At 58.8% G+C, this 18,811-nt stretch overlaps 1 protein-coding gene across 1 annotated transcript in view; it reads right to left on the bottom strand.

Annotated features, from left to right (window-relative positions):
* NOL4L (nucleolar protein 4 like) overlaps window positions 1–18,811 on the bottom strand; it is a 106,033-nt gene that overhangs the window by 51,661 nt on the left and 35,561 nt on the right. The window contains exons 2-3 of the mRNA XM_040981653.1: window positions 5,866–6,021; window positions 1,113–1,224 (exon numbers count right to left, since the gene is read on the bottom strand). Coding sequence (XP_040837587.1) covers window positions 1,113–1,224; window positions 5,866–6,021 — 268 coding nt within the window. The remainder of the gene's footprint in view (window positions 1–1,112; window positions 1,225–5,865; window positions 6,022–18,811) is intronic.

Below are 18,811 nucleotides of genomic sequence, written 5' to 3'. Positions count from 1 at the left end.
CAGGGTCATCAGAGCTGGCAGCTCTCAGCCAGTATCTGACCACACAGGCATGGGGAGGGGAGTCACTCGGTTACCGTGGTAACTGCAACAGCCACTGTTCACTTCCTGCCTGGGGCGGGCAGGGCAGGAGGGAGAGCCTGGGCCAGGGGCACAGAATGCCTCTCAGATCTCATCAGCCCACAGAGGCAGACACAGTTACTAACCCCATTCGTAGCTAAGGATGCGGAAGACACCTGCCCAGGACACAGCAGTCAGGGCTGCACACATCAACCCCTGCAACCTGGCCCTGCAGCCTGTTTCCAGCCTTGGAACCAGCAAGATGAGGGACTAACTAGGTCGGCTCCATGTGTCCCTATACAGCGGCCATGTCCTTGGCTTGTCAGCCGGTGACAGAAGTCACATGCACATAGCAAGGATCTCTCCAATGAGAGGGACACTCGCCCAGTGCCTGCACCCAGTGTTGTTCTGGTCAGCTGAGACTTCATGGTGGTTTTTTCCTTCCCCAGATTCAGCGGGTACCACCTGCACACCACCCTGTTCCATCCACAGGAGCTGGTCAAGAGCACTGGGCATCCTTGGCAGCTCTGACAGATGCCCCTCCGCCCCGCGTCAGGCAGTGCTGTGATCAGAACAGCCACATGTGCTGGCCCATCTGTGGGGCAAAGACACAGCGGAGAAACGAGATTCATGGAAGGCCAGTGGGGAGGTGGAGAGGGCAGAGCCATGCGCCGTGGGCTCCTTGCTGGTCTCCCAGGCGCGCACAGACGATGGACCAAGGCACCGATTTCAGTTGAACACAAGTGCTCGGGGCATCTTGAATGTCAGTATGTTTTCAAGAGCTCACTGATCAGAAAGTGGGGGGACCCTGCCAAGGACAGGTGCATGTATTCCTGTGGTCAGACAGTAGAATGACGGGTCCCCCAGGATGGGGTGGGACAACCATGTCCAGCGGGAGCCTTGGGCAGAGGACAGGACCCCAGGGCTACTGGGTTTTCAGCGAAACTTGCTATCACCAACACCATGGGGCTCCCCACCAGCAGCAGCCTCTGGGACCCACAGACGGCTGCGGCCTGTGCATGGGTCAGGGACACTCCCACGGCCACCTCATGTACCTTTAGGCTCCAGGCCATTGGAGTTAAAGTGCATCCTCTTCTGACACTCGGTGCAGCTCATCAGGAACCGCGTGACCGCCTCTCTCGGGAGGAAGGCATAGGTCTCTGCGATCTGGAAGACAGGACATTTGTCAGGAGGATGGGGCAGGCCGGGGTGCTGGGCCACACTGGGTCTGGGCCACAGGCACCATGACCTGTGCTCGGATAATGCAAGGATCCGAGGGACCAGGGGCCCTTCCTCAGCGCTTGGCTGCAAGGAGTCTGTAGTTTTTGCATAAAACCCTTTGCTGTAAAACATTGACTCACAGAGGACGGAATTTGCAAGAGCAAAGTGCTTAAACACTGTCTGGTCTTTAACCCATGTCCTAGCAAGTACAATGGTCCGCACATTTTACTGCTGCTACTGAAAAATAAGCTTATAAAAACAGGCTCTGGGGTGGGGATGGATGGCTTCCTTTCTGCAGGTGGGTGAGCATAAATGCAGTGGCTCCGAGTTTACACATAGTACTGGGGTCATCCTTCGACAAGCTGCTCCCAAGAACCTCTGCAGAGGCTGGAGCCAGGGTATCCGAGGCAAGCCAAGTCACATACTGTCACGTGGCTCTGGCAAGGCAGTGCTAGGTGAAAACCCACGCCCAGGTCACTAGCCCCATCGCTGCTTCCACAAGGCCTCCCTACAAGGGAGAGAGGAGAAAAGAAGAGTGGGGACTGGGCGGCGAGTGAAGATAAAAATAGAAGCGGAGGTGGGGCAAGAGTCAGGCTGCTCTCCCTGCAGGGATTCCCGGATTTCTAGCAGGTGCTTCTGAGAACGGCACCTCCCACTCCTCTCCACTAGGGAGCAGCATCACCCAAGAGTTCTGCCGTGCGCGCCGCAGCCCGGCTAGGAAAGTTGGCGAGGGCGGAGGCGGCTGCCGGACCGCGCCTGGCCCGCCTCCTCCCCTGGATGGAGCCTGCTCCACCTGCAGGGCCTGTGGGCTGCAGTTGCAGGGTGTGGGTGAGGTGGCGGAGGCACAGGGTTCTTCTGGCGCCCTAGCCTGCCTGAGGACTCCCAGGGGCCCCTCCCGCGGTGTTCCTCTTCTTGGCGGAGCAGGCTGGCTGCTGTGGAGGAGTGATCTCCTTTACAAATTCCCTGTGTTTCTGGAGGTTAGGCACTAGGGCAAACCAACTCCCCAATCTGGCTGCAGCCGGTGGCTGGGAGGATGACAGCCAGGGGTGCAGCCAAGCTCACTGGGTGTCAGGGCTAAGGGACAGGGAATTTCCTGCTGTGGACATCCTCAGCTCAGTGGAGCTGCCTAGAAACTGGGGCTCTTGGATGCAGGAACAACCCAGCCAGCAGGAATGGCCCTGTGGGCAGAGTATATGACTAAGTCTGCTTTGGGCCCCCAGTGACCCCCACATCTCATGAGTCATATCACACACACCCCGTGTCTGGCCACCCAGGAGGCAGGGTGGAGCACAGCTCACACTGCAGGGGCAGCCTGCTCGGTTCACAGAGCTCACTCCGCCACCTGGTGCCAGGCAGAGGGACAGCTTTCCAAGGGTCCAGGGTGGGACCCTGCTCAGTGAGAGCCCTTCCTGTCGCAGGGCCAGGAGTGGAGGGGGGTGGTCAGAGGGGCAGCGCCCTAAGCTAGGGGAGGCCAGGGTACAAAGGCAGCTGGCATGGGATTGGGGCTGCCAGGCATGTGCCAGTTGAGAGTTCCATCCAGGCGGGGGTGGGAGAGGCAAAAGGCTGGAAGGTAAGAGATCCTGGGAGCTCCCACCCTGCCCCCTCCCCCCTGGAAATCTACAGCCCTGTCTGGGTCTCCTGGACCCGGAAGTAGCCTCTCCTTGTGTCCAGTGCACTGATGTCCCAGGCCACGGAACCACAAGATGCCACGGATGATGGTTTCCAGAAGGTGTGAGCGCCACAAGCTCTATTCTCCAAACAGATTGTAAGGCTCAAACCCAAAACACAAAGATGGAGGTGTTGGGGCTGAAGTGGGAGGCAGCTCCAGGACCCTGGGCTGCTGGGGCCCCAAGTGTGGGCCTGTGACCCTGCCTTTCATGTTCTTCCTGGAGGTGACAGCTGGGAGCGATGCCACGAACCAGGAGGGCAGGGACTGTGTGCACAATGAGTTGCAAGGCCCTCGTGTCCTCTGCACAACTCCCAGGGCCACAGCCAATCGAGGGGATTAGCACGCGGTGGGCCTGCAGCAGCTGCTGATAACATCTGGTCCCAGCTCCAAGTGGTCTGGGCAGAGAGAGATGGGAGGCAAAAGCACTCGCTCCAACCCATATGAGTACAGGCAGGTGTCAGAAGCCAGGAAACCCCCATCCTCTGCGAAAGTTCAGGAAGCTTTGCAGAATCACCTGGAATTTTCCTCAGACCTTGACACTGCCTACACCCCTGGGGTGGAGCCTCAAGCTGCGGGGGGGTGGGGGAGGAAAAGGGGGGAGCCCTTATGTTGTAAAAGGGGATCCCCGGCTATGCTGGCCATTCACAGACCCAACAGCTCACTGCCCGCTGCCTCCGACTTGGTGCTGGATAGCAGTTGATGCTAGAATGTCCTTTTGGCCACTGTAGAATCCTCCTCCTCTGGCATCCCCTGACTCCTAACACACTCCCTATGCCCCACAGACAGTGGGCAGCCCCAGGACTCAGTCAGCCAAATGCACGAGGGCAGATCCCAGGACTCTGGCCCAGGGTTTGGCACAACGCCCGCAGGAGCCAGGCTGGGTCTCTTTGCAGCCGGCGGCATGCGGCTTCCTAGGGGGCCCCTTCTGCAAACCCTGGTGGGGACAGGGGCGGGGCTCACATCTGCTGGGTGACACTGAAGGGCTAGGCTTGGGTCAAGGAAAGAAGGAACTGATGAAAAGAGGGGGACAAAAGCATCTAGGCCCCACCCCCACCCCAAAAAAGGAAATGGGTGGCATGAGAAGGGCGACAGATGGGGACAAGGAGGGGGAAAGGAGGAGAGGCACGAGGGGAGGAGAGAGACGCGTGGGTCCCAGGCCTCACACCCACCGCAGGAGGGCCCTGGCCTGCTCAGCTTGGCCTTGGCCCTGCTGCTGAAATTCCAGCTCTGTGCACAGCCCAGCTGGCTCTAGGCCAGTCCTGTGCCAGCTCCAGGCTAGGCGGCAGGAAGTGGGACACGTGGTGAGCGTATGGACAAGAAACCAGGAGGTGCAGAGCCGAGGGCTAATGTCCACTGGGCCCAGGAGGTCAGTGCCAACAGGAACAGTTCCACCTGTCCCTGGCATGCATGCTTACAGACCTCAAGAAGACTCTTGGCCAGGCACCAGGGTGGGGTCGGGGACCAAGGAGACTGCCTGGCTTGGCGGGCCCATGCCCACCTGCCTGGATAGCAGCTTCCTGGCTGCCCCCAGCAGAGGTGGAGGTGGCTGAGTATGCCATGCTCAGAGCCATTGGAGCTGGCATGCACATGCTGAGGGACCTCGGGAGGGCTATGTGTCACTTGGAGCCTCAATTCTCCTCATTTGGCGACAGTGGAGACAACAGCGCTGGCTTTGCACCTCCAGCCTTCCCATGTGTGAAGGTGTAGAGAAAACCAGTGCCCCAGGCTGGGCAGCGTGCAGAAGCCAGTGTGGGTTACATGCCCACACAGTGCCACCTTTTGTACTGAGCAGCGTGTGCCAAGGGGTACATGCACTGGCCTCAGTCTGGGCATCTCTCCCTTCGCCTCGAACCCTGGGGTGGAGATTTTCTCATGACCCCTGCCCATATACCTTGCTGGGCAAGGAGTGCACGAGGACTCACCACCTCCGCCAACCCCGGCTCCTTGCCTATTGAGGTCCCAGAGTGTACCCCTATCTTCCAAGAGCCGGGGAGAGCCAGATTGCCACGTTCCTCAAAAATCAGGCCATATGGGGAGACAGCAGACTGTCCAAGCACTCCACTGCCACAGGCCAGAGCGCTCGGGGAGGGGTCCCAGCAGCCTGCCGCAGGGTGCCAGCTGCTGACAGGCATGTGCCTAGGAACCCAGAGGGCAGGGCCACGTGGACACTGGCTGGCTGCCTCCCAGCGACTGTGCATCCCTGGACAGGCTGCTAGGGGATCTCTGGATCTCAGGTCCCCTAAATGTGGAACGGCCCCATGGAGCCTACGCCCCAGGACCACCACGAGGTCTGGTTGAACACGCTGGGCTTGGCTTTGCCAGCTTCATGGTGGTGGCAGGGGGCACCAGATCAATAGCTCAGAGCTGTGGCCATTTGAGCCCAGGGACACAGTCAGACATGGGGTTGGCAGGTGGGGGACAAGAGACAAGAGGGAATCGGGTGCTGGCAGTGAGCTGTGGAAGTAGGGAATGGGCTGGCTCCCACCAGGGAGCATTTCGAATTGGCCTGGCACACGACAAAATAGCAAACCATTTGCCTCCTAGAGGATTCATGGGTCTCCGCCCCTAGCCTTCCTCCCCCAGGCCACTCAGGGCAGGCCACAGGGGCCCGGAAGAGAAGTGAGAAGAGCTGGCCAGCAGGGCCTCCTCCCTGCCCTCACCCTCCTGCTTGCCCGCCCGCAACCTGCTTCTCCCTTTGTGCTGGGCCCCTGCAGAGCCCGCCCTACCCTTGCCCAGGAGCCATCTCCGGCTGCCTGCCGGTGCCCTTGCCCTGTACGCCACCCCCTCCCCACCCGGGATCCCCAAAGGCTGCTGCAGCAAGCCTCAGCTCCTGGCCCGCCCCCGCCCACCATGTGCGGAGCCTGGGGCTTCCTGCCAAGGCCCGGGGCTGCCAGCAGAGGCCGAGTTGGAGCTCTCACCGCGCGGTAGGTTTTCTTCTGCCCGGCGTGCTTGGGGGCTTTGCCTGGCTCCGCCGAGCTCTCCACGTGCATCGAGTAGATGATGTCAAAGAAATCTTCCACCACAGCGACCCGCTTCAGAGAGATGCCCTCAGGCTCCGACAGGCCATCTGCCCCCTGCGACAGGGGGACAAGCTGTGTTAGTGTCAGGGCTGACGGCTGGGGCGGCTGGGGGCGGGGGTGGAGATGGGGGAGGCCAAGGCTCAGAGGTGTGGGAGGGTAGGGACAGCTGCTTCTCCCTGACCCCCTGTTGCCTCCTCCCAGGTTGGAGTTGGGGGAAGTGGGGCTGGAGACCTGGGATGGGGGTGGGGCAAGCAGGGTGGTGGGTGATGGGGTAAGATTGGGATTGTTTTCCCAGAGTCAGGGTGCCCGCGGTTCCGAAACTTCCCAGTAGCAAAGTGCAGAGAGCCGTGGCGGCGGCGACACAAATACAAATTACAGAACCAAGCGGCTCCATGTTCACGATTTCAGACAGATTGTGCCAGACTCTGGCGGGCGGGAGTTCTCAGATCACACGCTGTGCCAAGCCCATCCGGGGAGTCTTCCGGGAGGGGCAAGTGCTAAGTAGATGCGGGCCCCATCACAGGCTTGCCAATTAGCGGTAACCTTTCACTGCAGGGCCAGGCCAGGGTCCCCAAGGGACTGGCTCCCATCACCTGGGTGACTCCAGCCTCCGCCCTGGCCTTTCTGGAAAGCTTTCCACCACTGCCCGCCCTCCCCGCGCCCACAGCTCAGCACCAGCACCCGCGCTCTTTGTGTAGGGGGATGTGCAGGATGGCGGACAAGAGGCCCTATGCAGGTGGCAGGGCTGTGGGAGTGGGGCAGTCTGTGTACCGCCAGCCGGCCCTGGCAAGGTATGTGCCAGGACTGGGATGGGGTCCTCTGTCACCAACAGCTGCTTAGGCTGGCACCCGCCCTCCGCCACGGGCAGAGAAGGGAGGGTGCAGGGAGCAGGGCAGGAGGCTGGGATGAAGCCAGAGGAACCCGAAGGGGCTTCGGGAGCTGGGGCCAAGCACCGTGGATGGAAGAGACTTGGGAGAGACAAGGCCAGCTTTGAAAATGCCACTACAGATGCAACCCCCAAACCATGGCTCCTCACTCACAGAACCCGCTCCAGAGCAACAGCCAAGGCCAGCCATCCGAGTGTGTGGGCTGAGCTTGCCGCCAGCTCTCCCTCCAGCCCTGAGCCCCACGCTCTGGGGGTGTGTGCTGGGTGGCACTGGCTCTGAGTGCCTGCTGGGCGAGGCACGGTCCAGCGTGAACACGGCACCCTCACCTGGGTGGTTGTGTGACCCGGAGCTGCTATTTTGCTGCAGGGCCTTTGTCTATAAAATGGGAGGAACTGATACACTGTTCACTCCAGTGAGAGAAGGGAATCAGCAGGATGTGCATGCCACACTGAGCACCTAGCCTGGCCACGTGGACTGCTGGACTAAGGCAGGCGGGTGCTGTGGCACAGTGGGTTACATGGCCGCTTGGGTTGTTCATATCCCACACCAGAGCACAGTCCTGGCTATTCCACTTCCAACCCAGCTTCCTGCTGCTATGCACCTGGAGCCCTGGGAGCCCAGGTGAGTTAGGTTGAGTTCTGGGCTGGTACGAGCATTTGGGAATGAACCAGTGCATGAGACATAAGCATTTAATAAAAGCAAGTGCTTTTCAGTGTTCCCAGCATGACAGAATTGGCCATGGTGATGCCCCCGGACAGCTATCAATGCCTGTCTGGGCTCTGCCAGCTGCTGCAAAGTGACAAAGCTGGCCCTGGATGTTGGAGCAGAGACCGGCTGTGCTGCCACAAGATGCTGGTTCACAGCACACCCTGGCCACAGATGGGCCTTGCTTCTCTCCAGAAGCTTCCCCAACATGCTGGGACCGGCACACAGGGCTGTCTCTTTGCCAGAGGCTCACTTGAGAGCAGAGAGGCAGGCGGGGGGATGAGGGTGGCTGGGATAGTGGGCACCAAACATGAGAACCGGTGGGTGGCACCCCCACATGGGAGGAAACCTCAACAGCCCAGTTCTGGGCCCTCTTGCCAATGGCATTCTTCCTAGGCAGGGCCCATTGCATGTGTCCATGTGTGTCTGAGTGTGTGTGTGAAGCCACTTGCTGTGCCTCCCCCCCTCCCCGTAATTATACCTTGGGCCAAATCTTCATTCTCCTTGAACTTCCCCATCAGCTGTGCATTTCTGCAACTTTTCCAGTTTTAAACTCTCTTGGGAGGCAGCAACAGGCACTTGGCAGAGTGGTTAAAATGCTTCCTGGCACCCCCATATCCTGTGTGTCCAGGGTGCCTGAGTTCGAGTCCCGGCTCTGCCTCTGATTCCAGCTGCCTGCTGATGCACACCCGGGGAGGCAGCAGGTGATAGTTAAAGTAACTGGGTCCCTGCCGCCCACGCGGAGACCAGGGTTGAGTTTCCAGCTGTCAGTTTTGTCCTGGACCCCAGTCCTGGGGGTTGCAGGCATAAGGGGAATGAATCAACAAATGGGAGAACAGTCTGTTACTTTGTCTTTCAAATACAGAAGATAGAGGCAGCCTTGTGGTTCAACAGGCTAATCCTCCACTTGCAGGCACCAGTATCCTATATGGCACCGGTTCGAGTCTTGGCTGCTCCACTTCTCCTCCAGCTCCCTGCTTAAGGCCTAGGAAAGCAGTAGAGGACGGCCCAGGTCCTTGGGACCCTGGAACTGCATGGGAGACCCAGAAGAAGCTCTTGACTCCTGGCTTCAGCTCAGCTCAGCTCTAGTCATTTCAGCCATTTGGGGAGTGAACCAGCGGAAGACTTTGTTTTTCCTCACTATAAATCTGCCTTAAAAGGGCGGGGGGGGGGGGGGGGGGGAACGGCATGATGGCTAGCAGCTCAAGTCCTTGTTTTGAACACACCAGTTCTAATCCCAGCAGCCCCACTTCCTACCCAGCTCCCTGCCTGTGGCCTGGGAAAGCAGTCGAGGATAGCCCAAAGGTTTGGGACCCTGCACCTGCGTGGAAGACCCGGAAGAGCTCCTGGCTCCTGACATACCAGCCACCGTGCTCACTTGGGGAGTTAATCACCGGACAGAAGTTCTTCTTCTCTATATCTGACTTTGCAATAAAAATAAATAAATTTAAAAAAAAAAACTAAGTAAACCTTAACAACAAAAATGAAAAAAACCAGGCAGGCCATCTTGGTAAAGTATTGAGTAGCCTCTGATTGTATCCAAATAAACAAGATAAATTTTAAATGTTGTAAACAAGGTAGATGTTAAATGTTATAAACCTTGCTTAGGAGTTATTTAAAACGTAGAATTACAGAGGATAAGAAAGAAAGAGCTCTTCCTTCTCTTGGTTTACTCAACAAATGGCCACAGTGGCTGGGATTGGGTCAGGCTGAAGCCAGGGCCCTGGAACACCACCCAGGTCTCTTGCAGGGATGGCAAGGGGCCCAGGCACACGGGCCAGCTCTGACACTTTTCCAAGCACATTAGCAGGGAGCTGAGTTGGAAAAGGAACAGCTGAGACTTGAACCAGTGCTCCCCTACGATGCTGGCAACAGGGGAGCAGCTTAACCCGACGTACCACAATATGGACCCCCAGGAGTCACTTGTCTCTCTTTCATGATGATATCCATGTTCCCCAACCCCACGTGGGTGGGAGGCTAGCTGCATGGACTCGCCAGTGCCAGACTTGGTAGTGGGCTGACCTGGAGCCACCCGGCAGGCCGAGGATCTCCATATGCGGCAAGGATGGGACGCCCGCTCCGGTAGGGTGGCTACAGCTCACCTGTGCACCTGAGCAGTGAATGGAGCTGGGTCTCTATCTTGCCATCTGGGCTGGTGGTTGTGCAGGTATGTCCGGTTTATAGTCAGTCACCTGGACACTTACAGCCCATGTCCCTTTCTGTGGGCCTGTTAAACCTGCATGATTTTCTAAAGGGTTTCTCTTTTTTAGAAAGTATAAAGGTGGGTAGATATGCCACGTTTAGATACTCTGTATCCACAGGTGTCACCGTGGGCTGACCTCCTTGATTACACAACCATTTCAGGTATTTCTGGGAGAGGAAGCAGCTGTAGTGTGGGGGAAGGGAATGAGAGAGAGGCAGAGGCAACACTCTAGTAGAGACAGGATCTTAGAGACCCGGGCCGGGTGTCTGTACCCAGTTAATCTCACAGAACTCAGCTTCCCCAGCAGACCAGGGGTCTGGGAGGTCCCAGGTGGATATTCCAGGGGCCAGGTAACAGGTGCACTGGGCCTCTGGCACACATAGGCTTGGCCAGTTAGCCTCTTTTCTGTTGAGATGGACATTCCTTCCTGTCCCTTGCAGTCTTTCAGGTTACTACCTGTCCCTGTCACACACAGCCCTCTCCCCGCAGCCATGACACTTCCGTCACAGGACAGGGAGACGTGGTCCAACTGAATTTGCAAACAGCAGACAGAGGCTGTCCCACAAACCCACGAAGAGCTTTCTCTCACAGTGTAGCTAGCTGCCCAGTGTCTGGTGTGCCTCGCCCCCGGCTGCCCACCTCCCCTCTTGGGCACCCTTGAAGCAAACATAAAGTCTTCCCCAAGGAACTCTCAGGGCAGTGGTTATCAGGAGCTACCTCGTTAAAAATTGATTGCTGTCTCTCCGGATGCTCAGATTCACATCCCACACGCCACAGGAGAGGACAGGCTCCCGTGGCACCAGGGCTTACCACAGTCCACACCAGATCTGCACCCCCCACACCTTGGCCAGCCGTGCCCCCCCCCACGCCCCACCAAGTGCACCGTGCACCGCACCTTTTGCGAAAAACAGCTGCCCGAAGCAGCCTGGGAGGCGGTCACAAAGGGCTCCAGCGGTGGTCACGTGCCCCAGGCATCTCTGCCATGCCCTGCATACACAGAGGTAATAACCTTCACGCCAACTGCTGCTGGAGAGACACGCCTGCCTGGAGAATCCAGCCCCGGCAGTACCACGAGGCACGGGCTGCTAATTAAAGGGAGTAGAAAACACCTTCCCCGTAGCCTTGGGATGCCCCTTGCCAGCCCACATCTGCCATTCACCCAAATCGGCCTTGTCTCAATGTGTTGCTCCAAGCAAGCGGGGCCTGTATGGACAAAGGAAGTGTACTCCGTTATAAGCTGGATTAAGAGGGGCCTGGAGTCTCCTAAGGACCCCAGCTTCCTGGAAATGCTGAGCAGGAGTGTTGGAAAGGAACTCCCCCCAGCATGGCTATGACAACCACTGTGCAGGATCACCCTCTGGGCCTTCCACAGGGGTGGGGGGCCAGGCCAGGGGAGAACATTGCCATGGTAACGGTAACACACTGCATCCACTCAGAACCATCCAAGCCCAGAACAGCTAGCTAGAGCAGGCCAGCCATCACCAGACCATGACCACAGCGTCAAAACTGACGGACCTCACCAACTGCTCGCATACCACCAGCAGCCCGCGTGGTGTTGGCGATAGCCCCAGGCCCCGCCCTACTGCCTGGAGGGCGTGGCTTGAGCCTAACCTCCCCCAAGGCCTGAGCATGTGACCTCCAACATGGCTAGAAGGTCAAGGGGAGTATGCCTGAACATGACCTCTGACATCACCGGAAGATCTAGGGAGAGACCCGTCATACAGCCAATGACAGCATCTTTGGTTGGGCGTGGGGTCGGCCTGAAGGCTCCATCCTGCCCACCCCTTCCCTACCCTTTAAAGCCTGTAACCTGTGCGTAATAAAGCGAACATTCCTCGCCAGCTTGTCTCCAGTGGTCCTTGTATCCGAAGGCCACCACCTGCCTCACCTCTGTGACCTCGGGACCTGCTGGCAGGTCTAAATCCTGAGAATGTGGCCTCAGGCTAAAGGGCAGGCTGCAAGTAGAGGAGGAAATTGCCACGTATCTAATCTAATACCGCTGGTAATTCTAAAATATTTAGAACAGCGGTTCTCACAATATGCACTTTGGGACGGCAGCAACAGCATCATTATATGGAAATTTGTTTTAAAAATGTAGATATTGGGGCTGATATCCAGGGCGAAGCAAGTTAAGCTTCCACCCGAAGTACTTGTATCCTATATGGGCACCAGCTGCTCCACTTCCAATCTTGCTCCCTGCTAATAGCCTGGGGAATCAGCAGAGGATGGCCCAAGTCCTTGGGCTCCTATACCGACATGAGAGAATTGCAAGAAGCACCTGGCTCCTGACCGACCCAGAGGATGGAAGATCTCTCATTCTCTGTAATTCTGCCTTTCCAATAATAATATTTTAAAAACAGTTATTTCAGCTTTAGGCTCAAACCCATCAAATCAGAAGCTCTAGGGTGCTTTTCTATTTTATTTTTAACAAGACCTCTGCCCCACACACACACACACCCTGCCCACCCCCTCCACAACTTGGATGCAAGATGGGTTTTGAGAACTGCTGATTGTGATGTACCATGGCCGAGCGAGGGAAGCCACCGCAGGGGGACTGTCGTCGGTTCATTACTTATAGACACGCTCCATGCTTCCAGGCCTAGCATATTAATATTTTCATCTCCAACAAAGGCCAATTTCCCTAATGATGGGAACAAAAGAATAGTAGCTGGCCACAGTAGCAGAAATGCAAGCGTTTGCCCAGAGGCCAAGCGTGGATTCTGCACCCCAGGGACAAGAGCACCCAACCCTTCTTGGCCACATTTTGTCCATCCTGAAAGAGGCTTTCCTGATCCCTCCATTTTTTCAAATGACCTGGACACTGGGCATGGAGGAAGACCTGGCAGTGGACGTCTGGGCTAGAGAGGGAGGTAGGTGATGGCCATCAGTAGGCTCCCGCTACAGTGCCCTCAGGTGAATACCCAACTCAGACTGGATCTTGTCTGTCTGCCCACATAAGCCAATTATATGCACCCCTGAACCTGGACGGCAGGTGCGATCCAACTGCTAATGGACTGCCACTTTGTCATCTCTACTGGAACCTCCCCAACGTTTGCCAGTACAAAATTACACACTTAGCCAGGGAGGACTCCCATGGGAGGCCACCAGGGTGCCATTCAGCAGTCACTAGATGAGCAAAGCCATGAGGAGGCCCCAGGTGAGAAGCTGCAACTCAATCAAGTTCTTCCTAGGGGCAAGAAAGACACCCTAGAAAATGCCCTCCGGAGGTACCACCTCTGGGTGCAGCTCGGACTGTTCTCGGGGGCAGCAGTGGCAGTGGTGTGACCCATCAACAAGCCTGCCATCACAGGACAAAGTCAACAGTGGGCACAGCCCACCTCTGGGCAAACCCTTGGCTAACCACTTGGGTGGGAACCCCAGGCTTTGGGTTCAGGGACTGTATGCATGACAAGTGTTAGGACGCCTCTCTGTCTCGCCAGGATGGGGCATGTGACCAAACCCCGGAGGCTGTATGCTTCTCTGGCACCCCAGCCCTGCAGCTCCCAGGCCCTCCAGGCCCTGCTTCAACTAATTCAGCCAGGACTGGGGCTTGGGGGGCAGGTGGGCAGGTGTCCAGCAAAGCCCCATTCCAACTCCCAGTGGGGGGGCAGAAAGCGGAATCCAGGGGCAGAGGTGAGGAGAGAAGTCAGCTCCCCTTGCAATGGAGTCCTAGGGGAAAGAGGAAGATGGGAGAGATGGAAGAACCACTCTACAAACAATGGAAGGAAAAGCAGAGCCAAGACCCTCACCCCAACTTCCAGAATCCCAAGGAGGAACTGGGCCAAGGGGAGCTGGCTGCTGGCAGGAGAAAGACAGTACTTGAACCTTTGGCTACAAGCACAGCCTACTGCGGCCTTGAATGGGGACGGGGAGGGCAGAGAGCCCTCTGGCAGGACGCATACCTGAATTCTAGGATCATGGCTGCCCTGAGCTTCGGGGGGCCTGGACATGGCAGGGGACAAGGACTCCCACCCCACAGCAGGTAGAGAAGTACACTCTGCAGTGCCTGCCTCTCCTCCACCCTGTCAGCACCGAGTTGCACCTGCTATCTGGTCCAGGCTTCGCAAGACCTCCTTTCTGCTTTGCTGAGCCTCCATCTTCTTTCAGATGGTTCTGGGGACCAACACCCAAGTAAGCATGCCCTGGGCCACAGACAAGACCCCTGGGATCAGCCCGCAGGTAGCAGCCTGGGGTGAAGGTTCTCTGTCGCCTGCCCCATTCCCCCACCTACCCGTCTCTCTCTTGATTTGTGGAAAAGGTGGAAAGAAAAAGGGATGCTGTGGACCCCAAGCCCGGAGGGAACTGTGCTGGGGAAAGGCAGGCTCCTCCTGCTTTGCCCGACTGGATAAGGCGGGGCAGGGCTTGACTGCAGTGGGTTCCAGCCCCATCAGCCAGTGCAGTGGAGTCACAGGCCCGAGAACAATCTATCCTTGACCCGAGGCAAGGGGTGTCCCGTGTGAGGGGCCACCGTGTACACACCCGAAGGATGCACAAATGCTGCCCACCTAAACGCCCAGCTGGCACGACTGCGGAGCAGCGTCCCCCCGGGGCCCTAAGGACACCCCTCTACCCCACCTCCTCCCGAGTGCCGTGGCCTCGGACGGGGCAATCCCAGGAGGCCGAAGGGGGCGTCCGGGGAGCCTGAGAGGCCTCCCTGGCGAGTTCTTCCGGGAGCCGAAACGACGGCCGGCCGGGGCGCGCTAACGAGCGGAGGGGGGCCCCAGGTGCGGGCCCCACCGCGGACTCGGGGGAGGGGGGAGGAGCGGCCCGTGCCTAATGACTGTTGACAGCGCGCGCCAGGGCGGGCCGGGCCGGGGGCGCGCGCCGCTGACAGCTGCTCCGGCGCGGGCGGGGGGCGTCCGCGCGGCTCCCCGGGCACCCCGAGGGCGCAGGCGCGTGCGCCGGGGCCGCGGGAGGGGCGCGGAGGCGCGCGCGCACCCGGCCCGGGTTCCGAGGGCCTGCTGGAGCGGCTCGCGCGGGCTCCTCGCGGGCAGGCAGGTAATGAGAGTAACCATGGCAACCCACCAGAGGAAGTGTATTCTGCAGGAGACGTTAATCCCCTCTCCCCGGAGCTGGGACAGCCTGACTTTCCATTCTCACACAGTAATTAGATACCAGCTGTCAGTGCAGGGGGGACGGCTCCGGCGGCAGCAGCCCGGCTGGGGCGGGGGGCGCACCAAGGGGTGGGGAGGGACGCGGAGAGGAGAGCGTTAAAGACACAGGGACGTTTTGCAGCGGTGGGTCAGGGTGGGGCGACTCCCCCGAAGTCGTCCGGGCCACCAGGCACGTGCGCGCCCGCGTACCTGGGGACCCCGCCCTGCGGGGTCCCGCCCACTCACGCGCACCTGCTGCGTGTGCACGCGCGCGCCAAGAGCCAGCAGACGTGCCCTGGCTCTCCTCCCTTTTCCGGGCCCCGCCTCCCCGCTCGCGAAGCACCTGCCCTGCTCCGCCTCCTCCTCCCCTCACCGCCCCCACCCCCGGGACGCTGCCCACCTGTCCTTTGTGCGGGGCGGTACCATTCGATCGCGCCAGCTCTCCTCCAGGGAGCGCCCGCTATGTGCCAGGCGCTGCGCCAAGACTGAGCTCGCGTAATCCTCACAGACCCTCAGCGGGAGACGCCTCTGCTGCTCCCCGCCCCAGGCGCAGCGGGGTGTGGCCATGTGCCCAGGGTCACACTGACTGCACCCCTCCACGCCCACTTAATCGCCCCGCTATGGTGCCTCCCCGTTGCGTACACATCCGTTATAGCTCCAGTTTGGGGGTGGGGGGAGAGGGTACGGCGGTGCACCTACTGTGCACCTAGCAGTCTCTGCCTCTTGTCACTGTCCCGGCAGCTGCGACTGAGTGAGCAGAGACGGGCTGGGAGAGGCTTGCCCACAGCCACGTGGTACAGAGCGGGCGAGCGGATTCGAACCCGGGCAGTCAGACCCAGGTACCATGCTCCTAACTGCTGAGCTCTGTTGACCCCACCCCTGGATTCCGGCCCAGATCTTCCCCCAGAACCCACCCCCTACCCATCCGGGTCCTGTACCAGCTATGGCAGGAGCTACCTCTCATGGCCACACCTGAGAAATAGAAGTTTCCAGACCCCCAGACAGCACTGTGTCCCTCATTTCTGCTTGGCCTCCCAGAAGCCCTTGCTCTCGGTGCAGGCGACCTCTCTGTTTCCCAGAGCTTCCCCTCCTAGGCTGAAGTTAGCCTAGAAGGGAGATGGCCTGGTGGGGCCTCTGTGGGCGAGTGGAGTTCCCCCGGCCTCGCCCCCAGCCCCCCACTCAGGCCCGGGGAGCCCAGTAAGGAGCAGGCAGGAAGTGTGCAGCAGCAGCACGGGCTGTGTGTCCTCAGTGGCAGTGGCGGCGGGTGTCTGGGCAGCAGCAGGCTATCTGATCCCTTCCCCACTGCCCTGGCCGTGACCTCCTCCCTCCCTCCCACACACCCTCCCTCCCTCTCTCCTCCCTGGGTAGCCAGCACCCCGGGCTGCAGCTGAGAGAACCCAGCGTTCCCCAATCCTGTGCGGCACACATTCCTGAGGGAGGGGGGAGGCAGGGCCCAGGGCTTTAGGGATGGGGGCACCCCAGGAGGATCACCCCACTCTGCCAGCAGGCAAGGCTGCCTCCAGCCCCACCATTTCCTGCCTCTGCACTCCCCATCTTGCAGTGGCAGAGCTGCCTAAATTTGGCTCCGGGAGTGAATGGGGGAGGCGGCAGCAGGCGGGTGCTGTTAGAGGCCAGGGCATAGCTCCCCGTCTAGCCGGCTGGCATTTTTTGCTGTCTGGAGGAGGGCAACTCTCTCCTGGGGAAGGGAGATGACCGACCCATACCTTCTGACATGCACTGAGTAATGTGCAAATGACATGCAAACCGAGTTTCCTATCAGTAGCTCAGCCAGGGAGCGGTTTTGGGGGGTGACTGCTTGTGGGATGATGGCAGAAGGGTCAGTGACCTACTCCCCAGGGGGCTCCAGTGGAGTCGGGGGACCCCGGTGCTGGGTGCTAGGAGACATGGATTTTCATCTGCCATGAGGCCTCACCCTGGCCACTGGACCCACAGCTTTATCTTCCCTGCAGGGTACTGGACACGCCCTGTCGTGCGCTTGTGCTTGTGAGCTCCACGGCCACACTGCCCAGGTTGACCCCGGCTCCCTATTGGTCAGCTGGGTGAGCTCCTCAATGGAGTATCCAGGCAAGAAGCTCCCAGGTTAGGCAGTCCTTTTTAGGACAAGCACAGGGCCAGGACCTTGGTTCAGCCATGAGGTCTCCGGTGAGGTCGACTGGCTGGGGTGCCCACAGGGTGGCCTTGCACACAGCACACACAGGGTCGCCCTCCGTGGCTGCAGCCCCATTGCTCTCAGCACTCGCGCTGTCCTGTCTCCACACCTCCTCCTCACTCTTCACTCCCGTTCTCCTTTAGTCTCTCAGCTGTGGATGGTCTGTAGCCTGTCCCTCTCTCTTCCCACCCACTTCCATTTTTCCGGCTGATCCTGGCCAAGCCACTGCTTTGGGGTGCCTCATCTGAGCCAGTGGCGGGCAATGAGAGGTACGTGGTCAACTGTCCAGAGCCCAGGGCCCCATGGGGACTTCCCGCAGGCCTCCCCACCTGTCATCTCAAATCACCAGGAGGGGTGGGCGAAGCCACCAACTCTATCAGGTTCAGGGGTGTTGGAGGCCCACTTCTTGGTGACTCTGTTTAACCCCAGATAACTGCTCTCAAGCCCCTCAGCCAGGGCTGATAGGAGCAGAATCCAACTTCCTGCCACCCCTAAGCCACTTCCTGCCAAACTCGAGCTGATACCAGAAGAACTTGTTTTCTGGCCACAGAGCAGTCCTCGGTGGGGCAGCTTGGGCTGCCCTGGGGATGAATTTTTTTCCACTTGCCCATGGGGCCAGGCAGGTGGGGCGGGAGGCAGAGGAGGAGGACTCTGCCCTCTTTACCTCTGTGCCTGCCAGTCCTGCCAGCCCTCCTGGGAAGGGCGCCAAATGTCCCTCAGGCCCTGGCAGATGTGTGTCGGCCAGGACACAGTGGGCCTCAGTGGGGCCTCAGCGGGGCCAGTCGACCACTAGACATCTGGGTGAGGTTGCGGGGAGACAATGTGTGTATGACACACAGCGACAGTCACACAGCCTCTCATACAAGCACTGGTGGTCACAGGGTAGTTTCACACACAGGCCCACTCCATCTCAGAGTCACCAGCTTAGCCAGAAAAATCTTTTTCTCAGCCCCCACACCTGCCCAGTCCTCCCCTCCCCCTCAGCTACCTCCAATGCCAGGCCTTGGTCTAACCCAGAATTATTTTTTAAAGATTTGTTTTTTGGGTCCAGCGTGATAGCCCACTGGCTGAGGTCCTCACCTTGCATGTACTGTGAGCCCATATGGCCACCAGTTCTAATCCCGGTGCCCTGTTTCCCATCCAGCTCTCAGCATCTGGCCTGGGAAAGCAGTCAAGGACGGCCCAACGCCTCGGGCCCCTGCACCAGTGTGGGAGACCCAGAATAAGCTCCTGGCTCCTGGCTTCAGATCGGCTCACTTGGGCCGTTGCAGCCACCTGGGGAATGAACCAGTGGACAGAGGATCTTTCTCGCTGTCTCTCCTCCTCTATGTAAATCTCACTTTCCAATAAAAACAAATAAATATCACTGTCCAATGAAAAAAAAAATCTTTAATTTTTTTTTTGTTTAAAAATTTTTTTGGAGAGATTTACAGAGAAGGAGAAACAGAGAAGGACATCTTCTGTCTGCTGGTTCACTTTCCTAGTGGCCACAGCGGCCAGAGCTAAGCTGATCTGACCCGGAGTCAGGAGCCGCTTCTGGGTCGCCCACGTGCGTGCAGGGTCCCTAGGACCAGCTGCTTCCCCAGACCACAAGCAGGGAGCTAGATGAGAAGTAAAGCAGCTGGGACACAAACTGGTACCCAAATGGGATCCTGGTGCCTTGCAAGGGGAGGATTAGCCAATTGAGCTATCACATCAGGCCCAACCCAGAAATCCTGTAGAGTTGTGGTGCAGTAGCAGCTCTGAGTTGAGGCCAGGCTGCTCACCTTCCGATTCTACTCTCTGC

This window comes from Ochotona curzoniae, unplaced genomic scaffold, assembly GCF_017591425.1.
Source record: "Ochotona curzoniae isolate NIBS_2020 unplaced genomic scaffold, NIBS_Ocur_1.0 contig_3520, whole genome shotgun sequence".
NCBI classification, from domain to species: Eukaryota; Metazoa; Chordata; class Mammalia; order Lagomorpha; family Ochotonidae; genus Ochotona; species Ochotona curzoniae.
Note: the sequence above shows the minus strand (reverse complement) of the source record. Positions and strands in the feature narration are given on the sequence as shown.